Source organism: Cervus elaphus, chromosome 15, assembly GCF_910594005.1.
Source record: "Cervus elaphus chromosome 15, mCerEla1.1, whole genome shotgun sequence".
NCBI classification, from domain to species: domain Eukaryota; kingdom Metazoa; phylum Chordata; class Mammalia; order Artiodactyla; family Cervidae; genus Cervus; species Cervus elaphus.
Genome location: NC_057829.1, coordinates 86,331,096 through 86,358,937, shown reverse-complemented (window position 1 = coordinate 86,358,937; position 27,842 = coordinate 86,331,096). Strand labels below are relative to the sequence as shown.

At 41.5% G+C, this 27,842-nt stretch overlaps 1 protein-coding gene across 1 annotated transcript; it reads right to left on the bottom strand.

Annotated features, from left to right (window-relative positions):
- ABRAXAS2 (abraxas 2, BRISC complex subunit) lies at positions 1 to 27,842 on the bottom strand. Its single transcript, XM_043926437.1, has 9 exons — positions 27,734 to 27,842; positions 23,575 to 23,665; positions 19,768 to 19,804; positions 17,222 to 17,288; positions 7,915 to 8,105; positions 6,943 to 7,062; positions 6,324 to 6,408; positions 4,454 to 4,568; positions 1 to 2,145 (listed from the first exon to the last, which is right to left on the bottom strand). The coding sequence occupies exons 1-9, from the start codon at positions 27,830 to 27,832 to the stop codon at positions 1,676 to 1,678; spliced, it is 1,275 nt and encodes a 424-aa protein (XP_043782372.1). The 5' UTR covers positions 27,833 to 27,842; the 3' UTR covers positions 1 to 1,675.

Here is a 27,842-nt window from a genome sequence, read left to right as displayed (position 1 = left end):
CCATGATTAAATAAGTTTTTATTGTCACATTTAACTGCTTTGTCAGATATACATTGTAGGTTTCAGTATGGCATAAAAATAAAAATATTTTCCTGAATGTCAAAATCTGAACAGAGGAGATGGTGATGGCACTTAAAAAAAAAAATTCACACTGGTGCTGAAGCTGCTAGAAGGTAGCTGATAAACACTGGAACACATTTGCAGATAAAGCGGTCTGCAACATTTCAAATCAAACGGCAGTGGTATAAGGCCAACAAAACTGGAGAGTAGGAAGATACAGACCCCGTTGAGTAGCTATCTGAAGGACGGCAGTTTGAGCACTTAAGTTTCCAGTCAGACTAAACTTCTTTCCTACAAAATGAAACTACTTTTCCAGAACCTGGATTTTAAGCCTCCTTAACAACTTCCTTATTCTTACAGGTCGCAACTAGTCCAAAGAAAGGCAGTTATAATCCATGGCATTAGCTTCGTGGGCTGACCCTGCCATAAACGGGGGAGGAGGGGTCTTGTCATTTCCAAACCAGGAGCCTGTCATGCTCATGAACGTCTGTAGTGGTTTCACACATCCTGGGCAAAACTAGAAAACAAGCAGTAATTAAATAAAAATGTTAAGTGCATCCCCAAGGAAAGTCTACACACATTCCACAGCTATATGCCAAATGGTAACTTTAAAAAGTATGGTTATTCCGATTGGAAATGAATCTCTATTCAATAACCAAGCTTCCCAAACAGTTTATTAAATGTCTTTCTTCCACAAATAAAACTAACACTAGGATTTGTCAGAAGATCTACATGAATTATCTCCCTTACGTACGAACTTGGCTAAATCTGGAGTCTGTTCCTCATAAAAACTCAGGTCTGGAACATAACTCCTTTCTGTTATACTGCTGTGTCCTTCATTTAAGACTCCAGAACAGAGACCGTAAATGTGGCTAGTGCAACATAGCAGTCACTGGAATTCCCCGAAAGAAAAATAAGTAATTTATTTTATGACGTACTTATTTGGATGATTACTTACTGGTAATTAGTATTTCTACTTTTTTTTTTTTTTTAAAGGCAACCATTTTAAGTGACAATACATATCAGGCTAGTAGAAAAAAGTGGAAACAAAGCCCTCTCTTTTGATCTCACAAAGTCATGCAGACAAAAGAAGGTACATCTGATTTGTTCCAATCTTGGAAATTATCAAAATTTCTTTTCTGGCAAAGATGAATTTGGCTCATCATAGAAAGAAGGTTCTTTGAAGGCTGCTGCTTAACTAGTTTCCCTTTGAAAAAGTAAATTTCAAGGCATGATAGTGCAAGAGGTAAGGTTTTGATTTATAGAACATTTATAGACTAATTGTGCTTAGTCTCTAATTTCCAAATTATTTTAAAGAACAGAAACTACGTTGATAAGTTTATCTTTGCCTAAATTTACCAGTACATCCGTGAATCGCACCAGAATTCGGACAATTTGATTATCTTAATGACTCTGTTGTGAGCCCTGCACACTGCGTCCGCAGGTGAGGACCCCCCGCAGGTGAGGCTCCTCCAAGGTCTGTGCCCAAAAACTCTTGTCTTGGGGAGTCCAGGGGCCTGAGAAAGCAGTTCTCTCCCCCAGAGGAAGTCCTCAAACACTCTCTCAATGAGCGATTAAGAAAAACAGTGCTAACTGGAGAGTCCCTCGCGTTCAGTTAAATCTGGGAGGTCTGAGTGTTCCTGGAGCCCCCGTCGGGGTGTGTCACGGGGCGAGAATCCCTTGAATGTGAGTATTCGCTGTTAGGGGGCTCTGTAGGGTCAATCAAATTCTCATAATCGCTGTCGTCTGACTCCTCAGCACTGTCTCCAGCTGCTCTGTGAGGAGGCGGGGCGTCTGCTCCACTTCCAGGGTATTTCAGTCCAGCACTGGTGGAGGCGTAACTGGAGGAGCCCACAGCTTGAGGTCGAGGCATAAAGATGCTGGTCTCCATGCGAGAATGGCTCAGAGTACTTTCTTGATTATTTGGGTGAAGATCAGAATAAGGCGGAGGCGGGTCTGAGGCCTCTGCGTCTCCAAGAGTACTTCGGCCTTCCGCTGTGAACCCTGGATAGGGCATCCGAGGGCCGAAGGTGGGGGCCGCGCTCTCAGACGGCGTCTGTCGGCTCAGCACTGCCTGCTGCAGTCCTGGGTGGGGAGAGGAAGGGAACTGTCACACACTCCGTACTGCCACAGCTTTGCATGTCAAACGTTCAACGGTCGACCTGACTGCTCTGAAAATGGCAACCAAGCAGTGCAATTTACCATTACTGTGAGTTACTGTACATTTGCACAGTATTTCATAATTTTCAAAAGCCTCAGGACAGCTCTCTGAAGTACTACCATCATCATTAACATTACCATCTGCTATGCAGGCAAAGGACCAGAGGTCAGAAAGATCAGGTGACTTCACCAAGAGGACAGCTAGAAGTCGGGGCTCTGATACCCAAACACGGGTCTCTTAACTCCAGGTCCAGTGCTATGACCCTCACCTGCTGCTCACTGTGCGCGGAGACCATGGGGACAGAGGATGAAATCGATCGCTGTCCCCACCCTTGGCGGTCATCTGAATGTGAGTTTTTCCTTACTAGACCTCACATCAAAAAAAAGACAAAAAACCTTCTCAACAACTACTTGTCACAACATTCTTAAACATCTCTTCTCCTTGGAAGTTCAAAGCCCTGGGACTTCCCTGGTGGTCTAGTGGCCAAGATGCTACACTTCCAATGCTGGGGGCCGGAGTCCAATCCCTGTCCGGGAACTAGATCCCACATGCTGCAACTAAGAGTTTGCATATCACATGAAGACTGCATCTCCTGCACGCCACAGCAAAGACATGGCCCAACCAAAGAGACAAATATTAAGAAAAAAAAAGTTCAGAAGCCAATACAACATTGTAAAACTTTTTTTAAAAATTCATTTTAAAAAACAGGGAGTTTAAAGCCCTGTGTTAGGTACTAGGCCATAACTTTACTGCATTTTTATGGTGGTAAAACTGAAACAGTCACACATCTATGAGTCTATGGCCTTTAAATTGTTTTCAAGTACATTTAAAAATATAAAAATTATTTGTACAAAATTTAGAAAAGAAAAAAAAAAGAAAATCACCCACAATTCTATCACTCAGATAAAACTGCTAAATTTTGAGAAAAGTGAAAGATTTGGGTTAAAAGACACACACCTCAGGTGTCAACTGAGAGGCACCCCACTTCTTCAAATGCCAGCTCTATCACCAGCTCTGTGTGTGTCCATGTTTTTTATCTTATTTATTTGGCTGCACTGTGCAGCAAGCAGGACCTTAGTTCACCAAACAGGGATGGGATCTGTGCCCCCAGCAAGGGGAGGAGCCAAAGTCTTAACCTCTAGTTAAATCTAGTGAGTTTCATAAAAAAGAATGAAATAATGCCATTTCCAGCAACATGGATGGATCCACAGATTATCATACCAAGTGAAGTCAGACAAATACCACTGATATTACTTACACATGGAATAAAAAAAAAAACAAAAACGGTACAAATGACCTTACAAAACAGAAATAGGCTCACAGTCATAGAAAGCAAATATGGTTACCAAAGGGTTGGCAGGGAGGATAAATCAGGAGTCTGGGATTAACAGATACACACTACTGTACGTAAGACCGATAAACCACAAGTCCTACTGGATAGCACAGTGAGCTATAGTCAACATCTTATAATAACCTATAATGGAAAATAATCTGAAAAAATAATCTGAAAAAAAAAATCTGAAAAATAATCTGAAAAAAATTATTTTTCAGATATATATACATATATACACACACACACACACATACACACACACAGCTGAATTACCATGCTGTACTGAAACTAACATGACATTGGAAATCAACTGTACTTCAATAAAAATAATATTTTAAAAAATCTGGTGGTATTATAGCACATATGTCTGTCACCATGCTGGAGTTAATAGATTCTTGGGCCTAATTCTCATTTAACCAGCTGGTTCCTTAACATAATGGTATCTGGCCACCCACTGCTATCAAAAACTCGACATTTAAAGTCTTTGCTGAGACCCTGCCCCGTGAATCAAATACAAAGTTAACATAATTTTAGGTAGCTCTTTTATGAGGCCCCAGTGAACACAGGACCCAGTTCCTATGTCCTAGGCATGCCAGGGTTAACTTGGTAAGAAACATCACATCTACTGTACACAGATCATATCACTTCTTGGGAATTATTCTAACTTGGTTCAGCCTTTCTACCATTGGTCTTTTTTCTTCCACTATGAGACTTGAGAAGGACACCATGAAAAACAGTACTGCGCTTCTGGAAAAGTCCAAAGACAAGGGAATGCCCTGTCCCAAGCAGCCTAACTTGGGGCCTGATGAGTGTAGAAGAATGCATGTAATTTATCATATAATTTATTTAAGACCAGACATTTCCCTGATACTCAGGAGTAAAATGAATAGGAAGCTCACGTCTTTCTTGTTCCTTTTCATTCTTCCTCTGAGTGATCTGTCTTCTTAATTTGTTCACTTCTGCCTGACAAGATTCAACAACTCGCTCACTCTTTTCCACGTCTGCACACACTGCCTGAGGGAAAAATGACAACAAGAACAATTAGTTTCAAATCCAAGCATGAAGCATTTCATAAAGACAGCATCGATCATGACCCTAGGAAAAATCTGTATACTTTATTACGTTAAAAAATAGACATTTCCCCGAGGTACAGAACAAAATCATGAAGGCCCAAGAGACCAGTATCACTGTTACTCACTGAACTGCTTTCTTAGTTATGTTAAGATGATTATGCTACTTAGCTTATACATTCTTGAATATGAATCTTTCTCTTGCTTACTCATCTTTACTTATATGAAAAGGGAATTTTTGGTATCAGTCTAGCATAGGGTTTCCCAGGTGTTCTGGTAAAGGACCTGACTGCCAGTGCAGGAGACCTAAGAGACTTGGGTTTGATCTCTGGTTGGAAAGATCCCCTGGAGGAGGGCATGGCAACCCACTGCAGTATTCCTGCCTGGAGAATCCTATGGACAGAGGAGCCTGGCGGGCTACAGTCCACAGGGTTACAAAGAGTCGGACACGCCTGAAGTGACTTAGCAAAGCACAGTCTAGCATAGGAGGATGCACAAAAGAAAGGAATGAGATGCTTTCAACTTTTATTTATAATCAACAATTAAGCCTCAGATCACACACAGACTTATTTAACAGAAACTACAATGAGGAAAAGTTGAAAAAGAACTTGACTTTGAAACTTATTTTCTTTTCCAACTTCCCCTCGTCAATGTACTTTAACCATTGCTATCAGGTCACGGACGTGACACTGGCGTGTGCAGGGCAGGCCTTAATCAATAGGCGATGAAATGTCTAATACATGCCACTCTGAAGTCTGCAAGGTGGCACTGACAGTCTGCAAAGAGCATGGTCATGAATTCCCGACAAAAAGCTGCTTTTCACTGAACGTTCCTTCCATAGCAGAAATGCCAGAAATCACCGGAAAGTGGGCCAGTCACCAGTGAGTGAGGCTAGATTAAGTTCCCTGGGCTGCTATGGGGACTGTGACCCTGATTTGGAGCCTGATACTGGGATCTGCCCACTGCATGCCTTCCCCTTGGCCCCAGGCTGAACGCAGACTGCTCTCCTCTTTCTCAGCAGCTGCCTGTGCCGTTCCATTCCCTGGGCCCTTCCTCCAGGCCCGGACAGCCCCTTCAGCCCTGCCCCTCTTCTTCCTGTCCTCTACGGCGCTTTTGTTCTCAGGGTTTCAGAGCGAATTACCCCTAAGAACACTCTGGGGCTGATGACAAGAACGTGGGAAAGTACTGCTAGCACCTAGCTCAGGGTCTGGCTTGCAGGAGATGTTTCCACAGATATTTGTTGCATGACTGCCTAGGAATGAACAGGCTCCACTGCACCCTCCCATCAGTGGAGGCAGCTGTGGGCAGAGGAGGCCGAGCAGTCCTCAGTTACCACGGGTGCCTGCGGGCGCGGTCTCTACTTAGAGGCCAAGGGATGCGACAGCTGTGTCCTTAGCGATCCTTCCTTAAACTGGGAACACAGTTCTCTAGGGAAAACGCTGTCGTTAAGGAGGTCACAAGTATTTAAAAGAGGGATATTAAAACTGTACTTCAGAGTCTCTATGGCAGGCACATAGTGAGTGAGACAGGCTTTCACAGGCTGGTATGAGTAACTATTCCACACATCTGATATCATTTGGGAACCGATTTTTGGACCACAATTCATTCGTCAATTAGGAGATTATTAAAAATTAAAGTAGAATTTAAAAAGCATTTGGGAAATAGAAATATGATGAAAACTAGTAAATGCATCAGTTACCTGCACTTTCTCCTGAAGCGCATTATAAACCTGATAAATCGCCCTGATGTCTTTCATTACTCCGTCCTTGTCAAAAAAGTCAGTACTAGAAGACAGACAGAAACAAGATTCACAGAGCGATTAGAACTACAGTGAACTGGAAGGCATTTTCCTGTCATTTCTACCTTAATCTGTTAATTACTTGAATGCTGCAACCCCAGGGTGACAGTGTTTCAGCAACAATGCCCATGTCCCTAGGGTTACAGAAGAGAAAGAAGAGAGAACCCCTTTGCCAAGACCACTGAGAAATAGTAGTTATTTTTTCCCTCACCCTATACATTTTTCAGGGACCACAGTTAGCTTTCAGAACCTAAGATATACACATAATCTACTCACATTTTTGCATCAGTTGCAAAAAAAGAAAAGAAATTGTGGCAAGTGATTAAAAAAATAAATATTGATAAAAGTAAATTTTCTTTTCAATAAGCGTTCAGATTTTGGTATACAGTAGTGGTAGTCTAGAGAAAGAGAATTGCCTTATTGGATTTTTCAGTGTTAATCATATCAAATGATGTCACATTTCTCCACAAGCATAGTTAGCAAAAGAAAGGAAACACATTCATTTTACCTTTCAACTTACCCATGTTCTTTAATAACTTTGGCATAACTCTGAGAAGTATTTGGCACTGAAGATACTTTATACTCTTGCTGGCTAGTATTGCCTAGATTGGGAATAGCAAGGGATATCCTTTGATTATACCTGTGGGGGATTGAGAGAGAGACAGAGATCATGTTGAAAGCACTCCTCTACTTAAGGAATGGGTCTTGCCAACAGGAGCTCGAGTCTCTGCATTGAGAACTAACAGAAGATCTCACAGAGAACCCACTTCCACAGACAACCTAGCGTTATGTTAATTAGAAAATCTTTCACTTCCCTTAAAGTAGAACTCAGTTGTAAACTCCCGAAGGCAGAGGTTAGCTCTTCTCCATTTCCACAGCAACTGACAAGAGTGCTGAGGTGGTTTTAGGTGCTCAAAAACCTACTGAATAATTAATGAAATCTTAGGAGTGACTATTTAACAACTAATAATTATTTTTCACTGATGCTGGTTTAATTTATTCTACTATAAATGAACTTCTGTAGGAAACCTTTCTGTTGTTTACCGACATACCATGATCAAATGATCTTTCTTTTTGCTTTAACAAGTTCCTAATGCAAAACCCTCATTAGCCAGTAGGTGGATCAATTTTACAATTTTGTCCTTGAAATCTAGGTTTTAAAATTATAATCAGATTTACAGCACAATAGAGCTATATTTGTATATAATGGATTATGGAGAAGCAAATGATAATTTCCAGCTGTTTATTCCTGTAAGAACTGAGGCATCATGAATGTCTTCCTAATGCTTCTTGACTCAAAAACTATTTTAATTTATATAATTAACTGACAGGAAAATACCTTCTCTATCACGAAGAAAACCAGCTACAGGACAGTTATAAACACTCTTCTTTAAAGATGCTATAAAATGCTTATTTTCAAAGGCACAAATCTCAAGTACTTGTATCAACATCTTGCCTCTTTACGTGTGGCTGGAGGGAATGCTTTCTTTACCTTCGATTTGGTCTAAAGAGAACATATTCTAAAGCATGGGTGGAGTTGTTGGCGGTGGAGATGAAGCTGAAGAGGAGGAAGACGAGGTCGGGCGCCCCGAGGATGCGGGTGAGCTGCTTGTGGATCACCTGCTCTCGGTACGACATCTGCTGCTGCGTGTTTCGCCGGAATCGGTACCACCCGATCACTTTCTGCAATGGACACAGTAGAAGAAGTATTAAAAGTTGCATGAAATCCCACAAATTTCATTCTGAAGGCATCCGCACAATCATTCATACCAAATTTATGCGCAATAGCTCGAAACCGAAAACCACTCAATTGTCCCATCAACAGGCAAATGGATAAATAAAAACGTGGTGTATGCACACACTGGACTTCTACTCAGTGACACAAAGGAAGAAACACCAACATATGCAACACACATGAATCCCAAGTAATTATGCTGAGTGAGAGAAGCCGGAACAATAACAACAAAAATTATCATCATCATAATAGCATAGGCTACAGGATTCTTTTGGTTTTTTTTTTTTTTTTTTGGCCACGCTGCAAGGCTTGTAGGATCTTAGTCCCCCAACCAGGACCGAGCCTGGGCCACAGTGGTAAAAGTGCCAAGTCCTAATCACTGGACTGCCAGGGAATTCTCAATCTAACACTCGATGGCATGTAAAATTCTAGAAAATGAAAATGACATAAAGCAGATCAGTGGATGACTGGGGCAGAGGTGAGAAGGAGGGATCAGAAAAGACCATGAGACTTTGGCAGGGACAGATACGTTCATTAGCTTACTCTGATGGTGGTTTCATGCATATATACATATATGAAAACTTACCAAAGTACATGCTCTAAATATGCACAGTTTACTACATGTTAATTATACTTTAATACAACAATTTTAAAAGGTTAGCTTTGTCAGTGCTGACTATACCAGAACTTAAATTGGTATGTGATTTAAACCGACAGGCTCTTTGGAAGAACATTTTCACAATGTGATTTGCTGGATGTACGGAAGATGAAAGGCCTAAGAGACACCTGGGAGCTTGCTGGGCCCAATCCAAACCTGCAGAATAGGAGCTTCTAAGGGTACAGTCAGAAATCTGAATTTAAGATAAATTCTTAAGTTTTTTCTTATGTATAACTAAAGTTTGAAAACCTGTGTTGTGGAGACACTTTAATTCTTTATAGGAAGAATAATCTTCCATAGCTTCTTTCTTTAAAACAAACTCTGAGTGAAAATCCTGTTTTAAGAAATGAAACTAGTTTAAAGTTGTTAGTGTCATATTAACGGTAAATTTAGATTACATTTTGGAAACTTTCACAAAGGAAGGAAGTCAATCAACCTTTACTGTTACAATTATTTTCACTAATTATCACAACAACCCTGAGAGGTGAGTAATGTTTTCTGCACAGAGTTCATATCACATGCAAGGAACTACAGGGAGCAAAGTAATACTGCCTGCTCTTAAGGAGTACTACTGAAAATAAAGCATAATTCTAATTATATTGAAGCAATTAATTCTGGTATTCTTTAAATATAAAGAAAATTCAAACACCTTGGACAGTATAAATCTTTATAATAGAGTGAAAAGTAGTTTTCCTTTAAAAAAATAAAAACAAAAAGCAAGTAAGAAAAATTATCAACTGGCTAGAGCTACTAGTATCAAAGAACATGGCATTATTTCACTCTGAGTCTCGGCACTTTGAATTTAACTTGGGATTAGCTCCCCTGCAGGACTGGGTTACGTCTCACACCCTCTGCATTCCTGCAGAGGCCTGAGCAGCGGTCAGCACACGGCCGTTCTCATGAAATACTTGCTGATTAAAGAATCAAGTCAAGTGGTGACTGGATGGATACTAACACTTTTCATTTACACTGACTCCACTTGTTTGATTCCATTTGTACTTTCTGAGAAGCAGAAAGCCTTGTAAATTTACTGTGGATATCAATTTATTCATTTGATATTTGCTAAAAGGATAACCCTCTTCATTCTGATCAATCAGAGGTAAGATGCCAAAATAATTCACACTGGTGACAGGTACGATTGTACCTTTTACAGCTAATAAGCTGGTTGCAAGGCTATCGAGAACCAAGGTTACTGATGCGGAAGAGCACATTTTTGATAGCTATTTTTGGGCCATGATGAAAAATTACGAATGTCTTTCCCTAAAACCTTATCTCTGCTGAAGCTTCAGACAATATTTCACAAAGACTCTCCTCTCTACTCTCCATGCTAGACATTCACTTACATTTTCTGGAGCCAAACAATTATCCCCAATACTGAGCACATTTGTCATCTTTAAGCTGTGTTCTTTTTGGCCTTATGATAATACTAAGATGGCAGTTATGTTTATCATTATCTGTTTCAGAGCAGATGCTTTCAGGAAGGCAGAAATCCTCCTCTCACTTGCTTTTTTTGGCCTGAGCCCAAAACCTGAGGCTGGTGGAAACTTTGTAAACATAATATGGCTTCTGCCAGGGCAGTAATTGAGCAGGCAACCAGGCTGCACCTACAGGGGAATTTCTCATATGAAAAAACATAGGCCTCTATCTTAAATCCAACTTTTAAAAAAAATTTAGTAATGTTGTAAGGTTCCTATATTTGACAGCCACATGTTTTCAGTAAACATTTTTCTATATATTTTATATATTAATTGGTATTGTGACAAAAATCTTTATTAGGTTGTGTATTCTAATGGATTGTCTTAGGACTCAAGAAACTTTTAAAATTACTACATACTTATTTTATGAGTTCAAATCACTGAACTTTCCTTTGTAGGATTTTTCTTTTTTTCGGTGGTAGTGGTGGGGGCTTCCCTGCTCCACTTGTAGGATTTTGGCTCCCCCACCAGGGACTGAACTCTGGCAGTCCTCAGGGCTCGTGGCAGTGCGAGTGCAGAGTCCCAACCACTAGACCACCAGAGAACTCTCAGTTCAGTTCAGTTCAATTGCCCAGTCATGTCCAACTCTTTGCAACCCCATGGACTGCAGCATGCCAGGCTTCCCTGTCTATCACCAACTCCCAGAGCTGGCCATCGAGTCATGCCCATCGAGTCGGTGGTGCTATAAAAACATCTCCTCCTCTGACGTCCCCTTCTCCTCCTGTCTTCAATCTTTCCCAGCATTAGGGTCTGTTCCAATAAGTCAGTTTTTCACATCAGGTGGCCAAAATACTGGGGCTTTATTTAGTTTTAGCATCAGTCCTTCCAAAGAATATTCAGGACTGATTTCCTTTAGGATTGACTGGTTTGATCTCCTTGCAGTCCAAGGGACTCTCGAGAGTCTTCTCCAACACCACAGTTCAAAAGCACCAATTTTTTGGTGCTCAGCTTGCTTTATGGTCCAGCTCTCACATCCATACATGACTAGGGAAAAAACCACAGCTTTGACTAGATGCACCTTTGTTGCCAAAGTGATGTCTCTGCTTTAAATATGCTGTCAAGGTTGGTCATAGCTTTTCTTCCAAGGAGCAAGCATCTTTTAATTTCATGGCTGCAGTCACCATCTGCCATGATTTTGGAGCTCAAGAAAATATAGTCTGTCACTGTTTCCACTGTTTCCCCATCTATTTGCCATAAAGTGATAGGACCAGACGCCATGATCTTAGTTTTTTGAATGTTGAGTTTTAGGCCAGCTTTTTCACTCCTACTTTCCGTTTCATCAAGAGGCTCTTTAGTTCCTCTTCACTTTCTGCCATAAGGGTGGTGTCATCTGCACATCTGAGGTTAATGATATTTCTCCCGGCAATCTTGATTCCAGCTTGTGCTTCATCCAGGCCAGCATTTCACATGACATACTCTGCATATAAGTTAAATAAGCAATGTGACAATATGCAGCCTTGACGTACTCCTTTCCCGATTTGGAACCAGTCTGTTGTTCCATGTCCAGTTCTAACTGTTGCTTCTTGACCTGCCTACAGGTTTCTCAGGAAACAAGTCAGGTAGTCTGTTTTTCCCATCTCTTGGAGAATTTTCTGCAGTTTGTTGTGATCCACACAAAGGCTTTGGTGTAGTCAATAAAGCAGATGTTTTTCTGGAACTCTCTTGCTTTTTCGATGATCCAAAGGATGTTGGCAATTTGATCTCTGGTTCCTCTGCCTTTTCTAAGTCCACCTTGAACATCTGGAAGTTCTTGGCTTATGTACTGTTGAAGCCTAGCTTGGAGAATTTTGAGCATTACTTTGCTAGCATGTGAGATGAGTGCAATTGTGTGGTGGTTTGAACATTCTCTGGCATTGCCTTTCTTTGGGATTGGAATGAAAACTGATCTTTTCCAGTCCTGTGGCCATTGCTGAGTTTTCCATATTTGCTGGCATATTGAGTGCAGCACTTTCACAGCATCATCTTTTAGGATTTCAAATAGCTCAACTGGAATTCCATCACCTCCACTAGCTTTGTTTGTAGTGATGCTTCCTAAGGCCCACCTGACTTCGGACTCCCAGATGTCTGGTCTACGTGAGTGATCATACCATCATGGTTATCTGGGTCATGAAGATCTTTTTTTGTATAGTTCTGTGTATTCTTGCCACCTCTTCTTAATATCTTTTGCTTCTGTTAGGTCCATACTGTTTCTGTCCTTTATTGTGCCCATCTTTGCATGAATTGTTCCCTTGGTATCTCTAATTTTCTTGAAGAGATCTCTAGTCGTTCCCATTCTGTTGTCTCCCTCTATCTCTTTGGAAGGCTTTCTTATCTCTCCTTGCTATTCTTTGGAACTCTGCATTCAGATGGGTGTACCTTTCCCTTTCTCCTTTGCCTTTAGCTTCTCTTCTTTTCTCAGCTATTTGTAAGACCCCCTCAGACAACCATTTTGCATTTTTGCATTTCTTTTTCTCGGGGATGGTCTTGATCTCTGCCTCCTGTACAATGTCACGAACCTCTGTCCATAGTTCTTCAGGCACTCTATCAGATCTAATCCCTTGCATCTATTTGTCACTTCCACTGTATAGTCGTAAGGGATTTGATTTAGGTCATACCTCAATGGTCTAGTGGTTTTCCCTACTTTCTTCAATTTAAGTCTGAATTTTGCAATAAGGAGTTCATGATCTGAGCCACAGTCAGTTCCCGGTTTTTGCTGACTGTGCAGAGCTTCTCCCTCTTTGGCTGCAAAGAATATAATCAGTCTGATTTTGGTGTTGACCATCTGGTGATGTCCATGTGTACAGTCATCTCTTGTGTTGTTGGAAGATGGTGTTTGCTATGACCAGTGTGTTCTCTTGGTAAAACTCTATTAGCCTTTGCCCTGCTTCATTCTGTACTCTAAGGCCAAGCTTGCCTGTTACTCCAGGTATCGCTTGATTTCCTACTTTTGCATCCCAGTCCCCTATAATGAAAATGACATCTTTTTTTGGTGTTAGTTCTAGAAGGTCTTGTAGGCCATCACAGAACTGCTCAACTTCACCTTCTTTGGCATTAGTGCTTGGGGCATAGACTTGGATTACTGTGATATTGAATTGTTTGCCTTTGAAATGAAAGAGATCATTCTGTCATTTTTTAGACTGCACCCAATTACTGCATTTTGGACTCTTTTGTTGACTATGATGGCTACTCCATCTCTTCTAAGGGATTCTTGCCCACAGTAGTAGATATAATGGTCATCTGAGTTAAATTCACCCATTCCAGTCCACTTTAGTTCACTGATTCCTACAATGTCGATGTTTGCCATCTCCTGACCACTTCCAATTTGCCTTTATTTATGGACGTAACATTCCAGGTTCCTATGCAATATTGCTCTTTACAGGATGGGAGTTTACTTCCGTCACCAGTCATATCCACAACTGGGCGTTGTTTTTGCTTTGGCTCTGTCTCTTCCTTCTTTGGAGTTACTTCTCCACTGATCTCCAGTAGCATGTTGGGCACCTACCGAGCTGGGGAGTTCATTTTTCAGTGTCCTATCTTTCTGCCTTTTCATACTTCTCATGGGGTTCTCAAGGCAAGAATACTGAAGTGGTTTGCCATTCCCTTCTCCAGTGGACCACATTTTGTCAGAACTCTCTCAAGGAACTCCCAGGGCTTTTCAATTAAACATTAGATTTGAAGCCTGTCTAGCAGAGAATCAACTTTTGAAATGCTTCCATTAGTACTTTCTTGAGGAGTTGATGTTAATTAAAAATAATTTTTTTATCAGATACTGTTTAAAGTACATATGTATTTTTAAGCCGAACATTTTAAATTTAACTTTGTAGGTACTACTATAACCCCTTTGAGGTGAAGATGTAACTTTGTATCATTTCTGGGGAAAAATCCTCATACTAGAGTCAACGATACAGTTTTTCAGTCTAAATATTAAGTATCATCTTTTGTTTGGAGGCTAGAAATTTGGATTCTTGAAAAAAAAAACCTCAAAGAGTTTATATTATATATAAGGTGTCATAGGAAATACAATGAACATAAAATACAGTCCCTGCCTTTAACAAATTCCATGGAAAATAAAACCTAATTTCCAAGTAAATTGAAGAAACAAATTCCTGTCTTTTTTTTTTTTTTTAATTCCTGTCTTTTAACTGCAAAAGAAAATATAATCGTTAGTTTTAACACAAAGCTTTAGAAAATCAAAACTGAAGATCAGCTTTTTGAGAATCTGGGCCACAAGAAAAGCAAAGATAACTCCAGGTAACAATCTATATTGTTCTTCTGTGTCTCAAAAGACCAAATCCGATTTTATTTATTATTTTTTAAAATACAATGACTATATTTTAATACATAACTGAAATACAAAATACCATAGTAAATTAGTAAATCCAATTTAAAATCCCCAAGTTAATTAAGAAAAGTGTCTCTGTTTACTACTGAAAATGCTACATGGTAGAGTTCATTTCTTTTTTTTTCAATTAATTTCAATATCAAATAGAATGTAAAAAATTTTATTACATAAACTTTCCCCTCCTCAGCAACATCTTTGCTCCCTTTACTCAGAGTAACCACTTCTAGGTGTGGCTGGCTTCCTTCTGGATCTTTCTCTGTATACCCTCAGACTTTTGTTTTTATAAAAAGCAGGCTCAAATTATTTCACTTACAAGAACTTTCTAAGTCATTCATGAGAACCTCCCTTATCTTTTTAATGGCTGCTTCATATCTCATGGGCTTCCCCGGTGGAGCAGTGGTAAAGAATCCACCTGCCAATGCAGGAGACACAAGAGACATGGGTTCAATCCCTGGGTCAGGAAGATGACCTGGAGGAGGAAACGGCAACCCACTCCAATATTATTGCCTGGCAAATTCCATGGAGAGAAGAACCTGGCAGGCTATAGACCACAGGGTGGTCAAGAGTCGGACACAATGGAGCACACACAAACTGTCATATTCCATAGTATGGAGGCACCAACATAATTTACTTAACCATTCCTCACTGGTGGACATTTAGATTGCTTTCAAAATTCTCACTGTTAAGCAAAGATGCAACAAACATCTTTGTTTGCTGCATTAAAAGGCCAGACTGCTGGATTTAAATCTTGGCACCAACATTCCTGCTTATAACCTTAACCAAGATATTTATCCTTAGTTGTCTCAACTGTACAATGGGGGTGATGATAACAGCCTTATGGGGTGGGTCTAAGGATTAAATGTGTCAGTACCTGGAAAGTGCTTAGTATACGGTCTGGCACAGAGCTAAAGTGTTCAATAACACAAGTTATCACACCTTTGTGCCTATTTGTCTCTGTTTCCTTGGGCCAGATTCCTGAGATGGAACTCTATATTTAAAATTCTGTTATTGCAAAACTCTCTCCCTAAATGTCTATATCAACTTACATTCCCACCAGCTACAGCTTCCCCACTTCCCACAACCTTGCCAACACTGGATATTAGCAATCCTTTTATGCTTTTGCCAACTGGATGGACAGCAACAAAAAAAACAACAGTATTATGTGTTCCAATTTGCATTTCCTGATGAGAATGAACATTTTTTCCGTTTACTTCTTGACCATTTATAGATTTCTTTTTTCTTTTGTGAATTTCCTGTTCATATTCTTTATTTCTTTTTTCTACTTCAAATATTTTTCCTCTATTGAAAAAAAAAATCCTGGTTATTTAATATATAGTGAATGTTCTAGATAAGTGCTTCAGTAAGGATCTTCATGAAATAAATTTTAGTTTTAGAGAGTATATAAAGCTTCATTATTTAAAATGTGAAAATAAATGGAACGAGGAGGTAAGCTGGTGGCTGGAGAATGAAGATGATCCAGATGCCAGAAAGTACGCTTCAGGGAAATCACTTAGAATGGGGGAGTGGGACTGGGATCCCTGGGCTGCACTCACCCACGTCCCCACACCTGGGCAGGCGACCGTGTTAAGACTCTCTGCCAACACCGTGCACTTCCTGAGTCTGTCATCACCCACAAAACACTGTCCTCGCCCCAGAACTATCCCCACACTTTCTATGTTTCCTCTCCCCTTACCTGCTTCTCTTTCTGCCTGTGCACAGACGGTGGCCCTGAGAGAGCCCCGACACTGGAAAGGTGCTCATCTACTCTAACTGCTTCTGAGGCCCTTCTTCGAACACCTGAGATGTCCCACACTGATTATTTTTATGCACAGGTAATCTTTTAAAGGCTTTTTAATAACACATGCTTCTAAAGAATGGCACTTTATTTTCTCTTTAACAAGCTTTCACTTTCATTGGTACTTCTCCTCTTCACGTGGTGTTTTAGTGGCTCATCTATTTTTCGGGAATCAATACACCAAGGTAAAAAGGAAAACCCAACACACGGTACAACAGAGTAAATTATGAATGAGACCATCACACAGCACTGCGGCAATAAAACCTTGGCTCATTTTCAATTCTATTCAGACTTGTTTACCACATATATACACAAGCAGAACATCATATGCATATGCTTACAGAAACAATAAACATATGACCTTCTGGGAAAACATCTATGTTCAATGTGAACTGAGCTTGAAAGAGCAACACATCAAAAGATGTTTGACTGCAATCTACATTTTTTAGGAATATTTTCCCTCATTATAAAATTAATGCATGTGTAGTAAATGTTGACAAAATTATTTTTTAAATTACCAAATAGGAAAATTAGAACCACCCAGAAGGAACTATTGTCAACTTTCTGGATTACAGTTCATGTTCTTTTTTCTCCTTCTGACTTTTACATAATGGAATCATACTCTAAATATCTAAATTTTATTTACATACTGTAAACATTGTTTCATATCTACAGTTTACCTTTAAAATCTACTTAACAGAATTCTTACATATTAATAACAAATCTCACTGTTTCATTTTACATTCCTTTCTGGTTTTAAGTTTGGGTGTTAAAGATTGATTTCCAAATCAGACTGGGTGACAAACAGAACATACCTTTCTCCGATCTTTAAGAATCCTGTCCAAGCTCTCTTCATTAACTTTGCTTGCATAGTCATAAAAACTGTTTTTTTAAAGAGGAAAAATATTTTATTAAAATTACATAGTATTTTGACAAAAATGCTTAGCAACTTGTGTCTATGTGTCACCTAATCCTAAAAGTTGGCAATAAAGCTACAACTGCTTATCTGCAGTAGGTATATAATGGCAGAGTGGTAAAGAACCTGCCTGTCTATGCAGAAGGTGCAAGACATGCAGGTTCAATCCCTTGGTTGGGAAGATCCCCTGTGGGAGGAAATGGCAACTGACTCCAGTATTCTTGCCTGGAGAATTCCACGGACAGAGAAGCCTAGAGGGCTACAGTCCATGGAGTTGCAAAGAGTCGGACACAACTGAATGACTGAGCGCACACATACACACTAAGTATATAAAGAAAAAATAATCTAAATGTTTTGCTGGTATGAGGTATATTTTGCATCAAAGATTACTCAAGAGACTGCTACATTCAAAAGGTATTACTTCCGTAAGTGGAAGTGCTGATACCAAGTAATTACGAAATGTGTGGTTTCAAATGACCGTGACATCTTTTCCTTGCTTCTAAGTGTCAATTATCTATGGGGGGAAAAAAGAACACAGAAGCGCATATTCTGAGAAATGAAGAAGGGAAATGAAAATTTGTTGAATCCGCAATAAGACACTCAGCTGCATGCTTCCTCATGTTAATTCATTTCATTTCTGTCTCACTGCTGGGAGGTGTTCAGTCCAACAAGTCAACACTTTTTTTCCTCCATTTTTGTAGATAAAGATACTAAGGTTAAGTGACTTGCCCCAACTCATAGAACTGGTGAACTGAAGAGCTGGAATTTGGATCTATGTCTGGCCAGCTTCAAATTGAAGGCACTCACCTTTAAAAGAGATCCATCTGACCAGGACCCTGTGAAGAGCAGTTTGGGCATAATGATGTATGACCTTTTCTATCACTGGTCCTGGTTTCAGGAATGCCACACCCCTCCTCCCCCCACCACAAGCCCAGGCCTGACAGGCAGGAAGGAGTTCAAGTTACAGCAAAAACACTGAACTGGAAGTCCGGAGATACCAGCTCCAGCTCTGCGCTGCTCCTCTCTGTATGATTGTGGGCAAGTCACTTGAAGCTCGCTGGCCTCCACTTTTTTTTTTTTTTTTGCAAAATAGTGAGTTTGGAGCAGACATATGATTTCCATGGTTTCTTTCAGTCCTACAAATGATGAGTCTATGATTTCAATTATGAGTCTCTGGGTCTATGTCCTGGGTATTACTTTACTGACAGTGGTTTAAGGAACTCCTGAGAAAGACAAGGCAGGGCACACCCAGCAAAGTCTTAGATGGTCAGGGCCAAATGACAGGACCCTCTCCAGTCCAGAGCAAGGCTGTGTGTGGCCCAGGGCCTGAGTCACTCACTGACTGCTGCGTCAGCAGCCATCGATCTCACTGCTCTGAGATGCTTTTCAGAGGAACTGCTGACTCCTGGTCTGCTTTCTGCTCCTCTTCAGTTACATGTGAAGCCAAGAGTGAGGTTCTCAGCTCTCGTGGGGCTTTGCTCACAGGTAACAATCCTCTGAAATAAGGGGGAAGTCTGTGTGGAAGGGGTGGGGATAAGATGGGTAGTGAACACAGTGTAAGTCTCCAGGGTTCTTGGGTGCAGACGGTTGGAAGTTTAGGTCAGCTGAGGATGGGAGCGGAGTCAGGGTGAAAGCTGCTGTGAAGACACGGCAGGAACAACCTGCCACAAGGGGCCGGCAGTGTCAAGGCAGGAGGTGCTGACCCAGAACGCTGAATCCAACTGCTATGGGCAGAAGTGCAAGGACAGGACTGGCCTGGCTTTTCACAAAGTAGAAGAACAGGGCCTCGGGGAGTTTTAAGAAACACAAGAGTGGAGGTCATCATATCTGTCAACAGGTGGAAGGGCTGGGTGCTCCGGAAGGAGGCAGAGGCCTGGACTGCAGCTTGGGGAGCAGAGGTCTGATGGAGGCGACACGCTTGTCACTTTCTCCCTCACCTTTGCCTCCATGGGCGTCCCTGTCACTTGCTTTCTCCCTTTGAACGTCTCTCCTCCTGTTTCTTTCTTTCTGTCCTTTAGTTGGTCATAACATGCAACTGGTATATATTAACTTAAACTCAAAAAAGTAAGCTTTATGTTCCCTTTCCTTAATTTTAAAGTTGTACACTGAACACTTTTTATCCCTCTTACAATATGCTTTTATCTCTATGTGATCCTTGATGAACTGCTTTCTATATGGTTGATGAGCCCATGCTAGGAAGACTGGCAGGAAGGCTTCCATTTTAAACCACTGAGGCCAAGATTTATCTGCCCTCCCTTCCCCTTTTTCTAACTTAACACAGTGCTATACACACACATCTGACACTCAGTAAATCAGTGAACTTGGACCCCCTCAGTTATACTTAAAACACTACAGCCATAATCAGATACATGTCTGAGTTCATTCGTTTTCAATCAATTCATCTTTTAGTAAGGAGGAAAAGCTACAAAGAAGGATGTGGCTTACCTAAAAAGTTTTGAACAAGGCTGATGGTTATGGATTTCTGTAATCAGAAAGAGGAAATACATCTCAGTTAATCATGTAAGATACAGACAACTATAAAATAGCTCAGGATTTAAAAGAAACTTTAAACCCAAATCTGAGACAATAAAAAGACAGTTTTCCTCTCCCAAAGAGTGTATACACTAGTGAAGGCAATGTATCTCCTTAACACTTAAACTCAGGGACACCCTCTCAGGACAAAGTAAAACGGCAAATGACGGTTCTGGGTCCATCTGTCGGCGTGCGATAAGCACACGCCTGAAAGCTTTTATTCAGGATCACACAGCTATTGTGTGCTCCTAGTCAATCTTACCTTTTTCCAAGAGGAAAAAGGAACCACTGATTCAAAGCATTTAATCGAGGTGGATAAAAGCTGTGAGGACAGCTTGAGGAAAGGAGGGCCTTAACCACTCTGCCATCAGTAACCCACTAACAATGCAGGACAACTGGGCCAAGTGTTTTGAAGGGGAAGGGTGAAAACTCTGGAAGTTTATTAGCCCTTTCAAAGCTTTTCAGCACAAGGGAAACAGCCATTTATAAGGCAGAGCCAAACAACTTCTGAAAAGATTGCTGTGATTTACTGTAGTGAACCATTTCTTCATCAGGGGGCTTAGGGTCTGGGTTGACGTACAAGACCATGGGACTAATTAACCACTCAATTCTATTAACAATATTCTCCTGGCCAGCGACTCATCACCTGCTGCTTATAAAGACACAGCCACAGAGTTCCAGGCTGCAATTTTAACTCAATTAAAATGAAACCACAACCCTGAAGGACATTGGGCTATGCCCATTAGCTTCTGTACTGATGAGTGCTGCCAAAACACACAAAAATGCCAGTACTTCCACAGGGAAGAAAAGATTATTTGCCGAGTATAACTGTCGACATAGTTATACAGATGCAAACTGGAAAATCTCATCTAGAAATCCTCTCTTTTCATTACCAAAAATGATACAGTGTACCATCAGAAGTTATTTCAGAGATACTGTCAGTAAAGTAATTAGACTGCAGAACATCTGTAGTAAAAATGTTAACTAGAGTTCAGGGGAAGGAAAAAAAAAAGTCCTCATCTTCTACTTGAAAGGAAAGAATATTTTGTTTAAAAAAATCCCTAGAGTAAATTCTGAATTCTGAAGACACACTCCTGTCATCAATCCACCCCAGCAGACTTCCTTCATGATTTATAACCTGGATGAGAAGCATACTGAAGATACGCTCTAGATACCACACTGTATTTTCTACAGGGTCAGAGCTTTCTCCTACAAGATTCTGCAATGCCTAACTAAGCACTCCGTGGAGAAAACAGGGTGATGCTTTCAAACACGATTAAGCTGCAGACTGGTGTGACGTTGGCGGCCGTGACAGCTGCTAGGCAGACTTCTGGAAGTAGGGGAGCCAGGGCAGCCTGGCCTGGGATTGCAGAGTTCTGGAGGCCTCCAGAGCTCGTCCGCCTGGCGGAGCCCTCTTCATATGTGCACGGTGTTTCCTGCACCTCTGTGAACATCCCCACGGGGACGCTGCTGGGCCGGCTCATCTCCCTGTCACTGCTTCTCCTGCTGGTGGGTGGGTCGAACAGCCCCTCTCATCCCTGCTCCATCTTTCCAGGAACTGCTGCTGCCCTCACCTCATAAGCTAAGGGAGCTCTCGCGTTGCTGTCTCCTCCCGGCCACTCCCGGCACGAGGGGCAGACAGATACACTTCAAGTGTGTAAGCACCGCTTTAAAAATGAATGTGTTCAAGACGGGTGCTCCCTCAAAGTATGGCATTTCATATCAAGCCCTCCTTATTGTGCAGAGTCAGGGAAAGGTGTCCGTGCGTGGATTCAGGCATTTTCAACAAATACGAAATTGGGTCAATTTATTATTTTAAGATACGCTGGAGGTTAAACTATCCAGAAAATTTCTTTGCACTAGTGGTTTGACATACCTCTCCTGGTATATTCGTTATCTAACGCTTGGCCCTTTAATCCAGGTTTTCCAGGGTCCCAGTTTACATTTTCTAATATTGATATGTATTTATTTTGAAATGAAAAACACCACCAAAAAAAGAGAAAAAGACTACAATGATAACCATACATTTAATACTAACAAATTCTCTGTTATGAGACCCATGATTGTTTCAAACAATAAATTGAATGTAGCTAATAAATTAAACATTGTACAGCAAAAGAAGGTCGTCGCCATGGCCCTGTATTACCTGGGTCTCTCTAGCCGTTGGCACGTCTCCGTATCTGTAATACCATGGGAACTGGCATTTATGAATCAAAGATAAGAGTACACTATGCTGGAGAATTTAAATTACTTTACTATTTTGTTTCCTCAAAGATAAATAAACAGCCAGAACACTCACCAGAAATGCTACTTTTGTGATCATGCCAGGCAAGAGCTCTTTCTTGCATGGTGTGCCGTCAGGTCTTTCTGGCAAACCCTCATACACCACATTAGTTTTGAAAACCCAAGTGCAAACAATGAATAATTGCACAGATGGCCAATGAAACCGAGTTCTCTATTTTAGGATTTTTTAAAGAGTTAAGCAAGACAAAACATAAAAATAAAACCTCCGTGAAAGAGCAGCTACACCACAGCATGTCAAATATCAAGTATTTATTTACCAAGTCAGTATTGTGGGGAGTGGGTTTCATAGTTTTGGTTCTTTAGGAGACAGCTGTCTCTTGTGTTCCCTGACCCTCACCACCTCAGTCCTCACCCTGGCCCCAGCCCAGGTACTAGAAGGCTATGAGAACAGGCTGAAATCAACGCTTTGGCCTCAGCATAACCTAACCTTCCAGCAGTATATCAAAACACAAGCCACTCACCTTCACACAGTCTGTGTTCTAGTCACACAGAAACAGGCCAGGCTCCCTGCCCTGAGGTGTCTTGGACATACCACTCACTGGCCCTCAGCTCACCTTCCTCATGGTGTCGTTACTGATTTAACCCAATGGCATTTTCCCCCCCAACTCATGAGATTGTCTTTGTTCCTCTCTGACAGCACTCAGCCTGCATGTGAGGTATTTCTGGAAACCTGTCTTCCTCTTCTCACAGTCCTGGAAGGCAGAGACGCATTGGACATTCCTCTCACTGCCCAGCACATGTCTCATGCGCTGACTTTTTCAGTGATTGTTGATTGCATAAATGAATGAAACAGCCCTTGCTGTTTTCAGTATCAGGATATGCTGTTTGGTGATATGCACCAGGTGCAGCTGCAAAACAGTATGATCCTTATTTATCAAAAGGAGACTGATCCAAAGAGCCATGCACCTACAAAACACCTTCATTTTCCCCAGTAAGCTCCCCCAAACTGACTGGCTTATTCCTCAGAAAGCTGTGTAGGTCTGACAAATATCTTCTCTAAACAAGTGTAAACATCTTTGCCAGATCCCTCTAGGAAGGACAGGCACAACACGTGCTTTCATTATAGTACGAGGTGATGCTGACAATGGGCACAGCCCAAAGTGCACACTCGGGGTTCACCATGGCTGTGAAGAGACATGTGTGTAATTCCACACAGCCACTCACAGGTCAGACCACTTGGGTCAGGGACAGTGTCACAAACCACCTGAACTTACAGACTCGCACTGTGGGTTTACTCTGACTTACAAAAAACATTTCACGTCATTCCTAGTGAAAATAATTGGCATTGTGACCTGAGTGGCTTTCTATGTACTCTTTAAGTCTGTTGTTAGGTTACAATCAGTCAATGGCCAAGAACAAAACAGGGCGCATGTACACGAGAAGAGTATTTCTCAGGCCCGTGATAAGCTCTCTTACCGATTACTTGCAGAAATTCCGTGTTGCTGATCTGGGAGTCACTGATGCTGAAGGTTTCCTCTTGCCGTACCTCTCCCAGCAAAAATCCTTCCTGAAAGCAATGGAAGAAGAGAGTTGCAGCTAAAAATAAAAATGATTCTTACTGGAATTAAGAGGAATTGAGGACATTACAATTTTATAATAATTTTAACAATAATCCAAATAAGCTTGTCATGTAAACTGCCATTCCACAAACCAACAGGTATACGGCTGAAGTACTTTGAGACACAGCTATTAACTGAATCGTCTGAATAAAGGATTCCATGACAAGATGAAATATTATTTTAATCCCTTCCCCTAAAACCCTGTTTTTCTGAAGTGAAAATAAGTAGAGTGAATTCATCACCTAAATCCCACTAAGTGTAACAAGCAACATCAAAAAAGCTCAGGAAGCAGAAATATTCTAGGCTGCTTTCTTGAAACAGCATGTAATTTATTTCATTGTTTTAAAAACTCTGCTAATGACAACAGGGTAAAGAAAGAAGTTAATACAATGCACAACTGCTCCCGTACGGGATGGCAGGAGAAATTAGGATTCCAGCAAATAATTTTTTCACTAGGTCAAAGTTTTTCCCTAATAAATGCTGAGATAAATTGATTTACTCCTTTGCGAACACACACCCCCATCGATTCTGGATTACTCAGCACATAACCTACTGCTTGAGCATTTGCTATAGAGTTCAGCACAAGCACTGCTGGAGAAGAATGTACACTCTAAACGTGAAATACCACCCCTGTGGGTGGTGAACTAAGAGGCTGGCCCAGACTTCCCCTCCCTAGGCATCCAACACGGCTTACTCCTTCCCTCCACTTGGCTCCTCACTCAAATGGCACCTTATCAGAGAGGCCTTCCCTGGAGAGTGGAACAGAATCAAGAGTCTGCCACACTCTGTTCCCTTTACCCTGCATCCTTTCTCTTCTCATATTTTTCTCGTATTTCATATTTACACGTACTGACGAATGCCTGCTCCGACTAAAACATGAGCTCGCTAAGAGCTGGGACTCTATGTTTACTGTGTACTTCAGCGCCCCGCACGGCGCCCAGCACCCCGCACGGCGCCCAGCACCCCGCACGGCGCCCAGCACACAAGAGTTGCTCAGCAAAGAGCGGCTGAAGACATCTGGGGAAACAATATCCTTTCTATTGTCGGTTGATTCTTCAAACAAATTTCCTAGTTTAAAAAGTCCCAGTTGGAATCTGTGGGGGTGAGGATGGAGAGAGAGAGGCTTTTCAGTGTAGCTGAATACATACATAACTCGATACAAAATATTGAGTTAGAGGAGAGGAGTGTCATAAAAATCCCAAATCAGGCTTCGCTGGTGGCTCAGTGGTAAAGAATCTGCCTGCCAATGCAGGAGACACGGGTTCAATCTCTGGTCCAGAAAGATCCCACGCGCCGCAGAGCAACTAAGCCTGTGCGCCGTTAAGCACTGAGCCTGTGCTCTAGAGCCTGGGAGCTGCAACTCCTGAGACCATGGGCCACAACTACTGAGGCCCAAGCACCTAGAGCCTGTGCTCTGCGACAAGAGAAGCCATTGCAATGAGAAGCCTGTACACCTCAACTAGAGAGTAGTCCCCTCACCACAACTGCAGAAAAGCCCATGCAGCAACGAAAACACAGTAAAAAAAAAAAAAAAAAAAAAAAATTATATATGTACTAGAGAATCCATGACTAGTAGTCTGGAAAACATGGACTAAAGAAGCTTGTTTTATCCTATGAAAGTCTTTTATTATGCGTTCTTACTACAAAAGACAAGCTGTGCCTTTGTAACAGGTTAGAAACATTTTTCTTTAATCAAAGTGGAAAATAAAATTGAAGATTCCTACATAACGTTAGACTTTAATATCTACATATTTCTAGTGTTCCATGGTCCAAGGTTGCCAAATTTAGCGAATAAAAATGCAGGATACCCAGTTAAATTTGAATTTCAGATAAATGATGGATAATTTTAATGTAAGAAATGGGATATATTTATATTAAAAAATTATTTACTATTTATTTAAAATTCAGATTTAACTGGGTGCCTTGTATTTTATCTGGCAGGCCTTCGTTTAAAAAAGTCAACAATGACATCAAAACATTCTAAAGCCAAGTATAACACGGATGCTTATTTATCTATTGGTCTGGATTATCTGAACCACTGTTACTTTATAAGAGTAGGCAAACTATAGTGTGTGGGCTAAATCCAGCCTAATGGCCGTTACTGTATGGCCTACAAGCTTAGAGTAAGTGTCTACACTTTTAAGTTGCTGAAATAAAAGAGAAAATGGGAGTAATATTTTATGATGTGTGAAAAATTAATTATATAAAGTTTAGCTTTGTGTCCACAAGTAAAGTTTTATTGGAAGCAGTCATTCTAATTTATTTCTTGTCTATGGCTCCTTTCTCCCTACAACTGCAGGGCTGAGTAGTTGCTACGCAGGCCACAAGGCTCAGGAAGCCTAAAATAATCACTGTCTGGCCCTTCACAGAAAAAGTCTGCTAACTCCAGCACTACAGAATAATAAGTGGCTTTAAACTAATTTCTTGCCAGGACAAAACAAGAATATACTACAAAAACAAATTCTTGGCTCTTCAACTTAAAATTATGTGAAATTGAAATTATTTTAAAGTAGTCTACATATGTAACTGTGGCAAGGTTAATATAAACAGGTATCCTTGTAGAGTATAAGATACAAGTTGCAAACTATTGCCATTGGTAAAAATTTCTATGAAGTCTGGCACCATGCCTGGCATAGTGCAGATACTAGAGAAATATCTTTTGAATCAAGTTAGTAACAATCTAAGTAACATGGCCATCTCACTGTAGACTGTAAAAAAAAAACTAAAACTATCCACTTTTCAACAGGTTGCCTACAGTAATTTTGCTTTATACATAAACTGCGATATTACTAGGCACTCCAAGAACTAGAAAGGTTAAGAAACAGGACTGAAACCATATTTAACACTTCCATGGGACACAAGCAGGATCACAAACTACCTGTACAAGGCAATGCATTACATTATTAAAGAGCTGGCTGCAGTATCAAGGGCCTTAGTGTCCAGAGACAGGAGCTGCCTCTGGAAAAACCCATGTTGTGTATATTGCTATAGTTGATCTCTACCACTGAACTAAAGCAATGGACGGTACAACACTTTAATGCCATCCAATTTACTAATGAAATCACCTCTCTACGAAATCAGTTTTATTGATGGAAGCTAGGATCGCAGACATCAAACCAAACCCAGTTCCCTCTTCTGCAGTCTTCTCATTTTGCTTTGTAATGACAACACCCTCCCTCCCACTACATTTATTTAGTGAACTTAAATAATTCACTACTCAAATGATTTTAACACAATCTCAACTTGGTGGGCAAACACGTAAAGATAAAAATCATCTAATGTCATAAAAGAATTTCCATCCAGAAGCCAGGGACATTAAAAATGCACTTCCGATCACTCAAACGTAAAGGCCTGTCACTTCCCTATTTTCACTAAGACTAGTTCCCGGGTCTTAGAACATTCGCCAGGGAACTAAACATGCAACGGCAAGGCGAAAGCAGACCCTACACCGAACACTCCTGGTTACATCTGCAATTTTCATCGAGGCGAAGAAAACACACCCTCGCATCTAACAAGTAAAGAGTAGTGACAGCCATGGTAACCCTCGTCGCACCCGACAACAACCTGTCAGACCAGAGGGCGCGGCTGGGAGCCTCCGCTCCTAAACTGAAGCGGGGGTCTCTCCGTTCCTTCCCGACCCCGGACAACCCTCACTAGTCTCGAAGCCTGACTCAGGGAGGGGCAGGCGCTGGGTTTCCAGGACTAAGCCACTCCTGACACTGTCGGTGGCCGGCCGGGAAAGCCCTCCCCGCCGGGAGACTGCCGTCCCGGGACGGCCATGTCGATGAAAGGCACCGACTGAGGGGACGCCCATCTCGGGGCGGGGGGCGAAGGAGACCCGGGCAGCAAGAGTTCGCCGGCGGCGGGGGCCTCCCGGGTCATCAGTTCCTACGGCCAGCCCAGGGGGCGAGGGGCAAGGGATCCCGGCTTGGCCACAGGCGTCGGCCTGAGACTGAGGCCGGAGGCCCGAGCAGCCGCGGCGGGTTGCGGGGAGCGGTGGGGGGCCCAACACCTACGTGGTCGGCGTTGCTGTTGGCGCTGTGGAAACACACAGCGCTGAAGGTGTAGCCCGAAATGGAAGCCGCCATGATGGAAAGCTCCAACTCCCCCATCATGCTCCGCGGC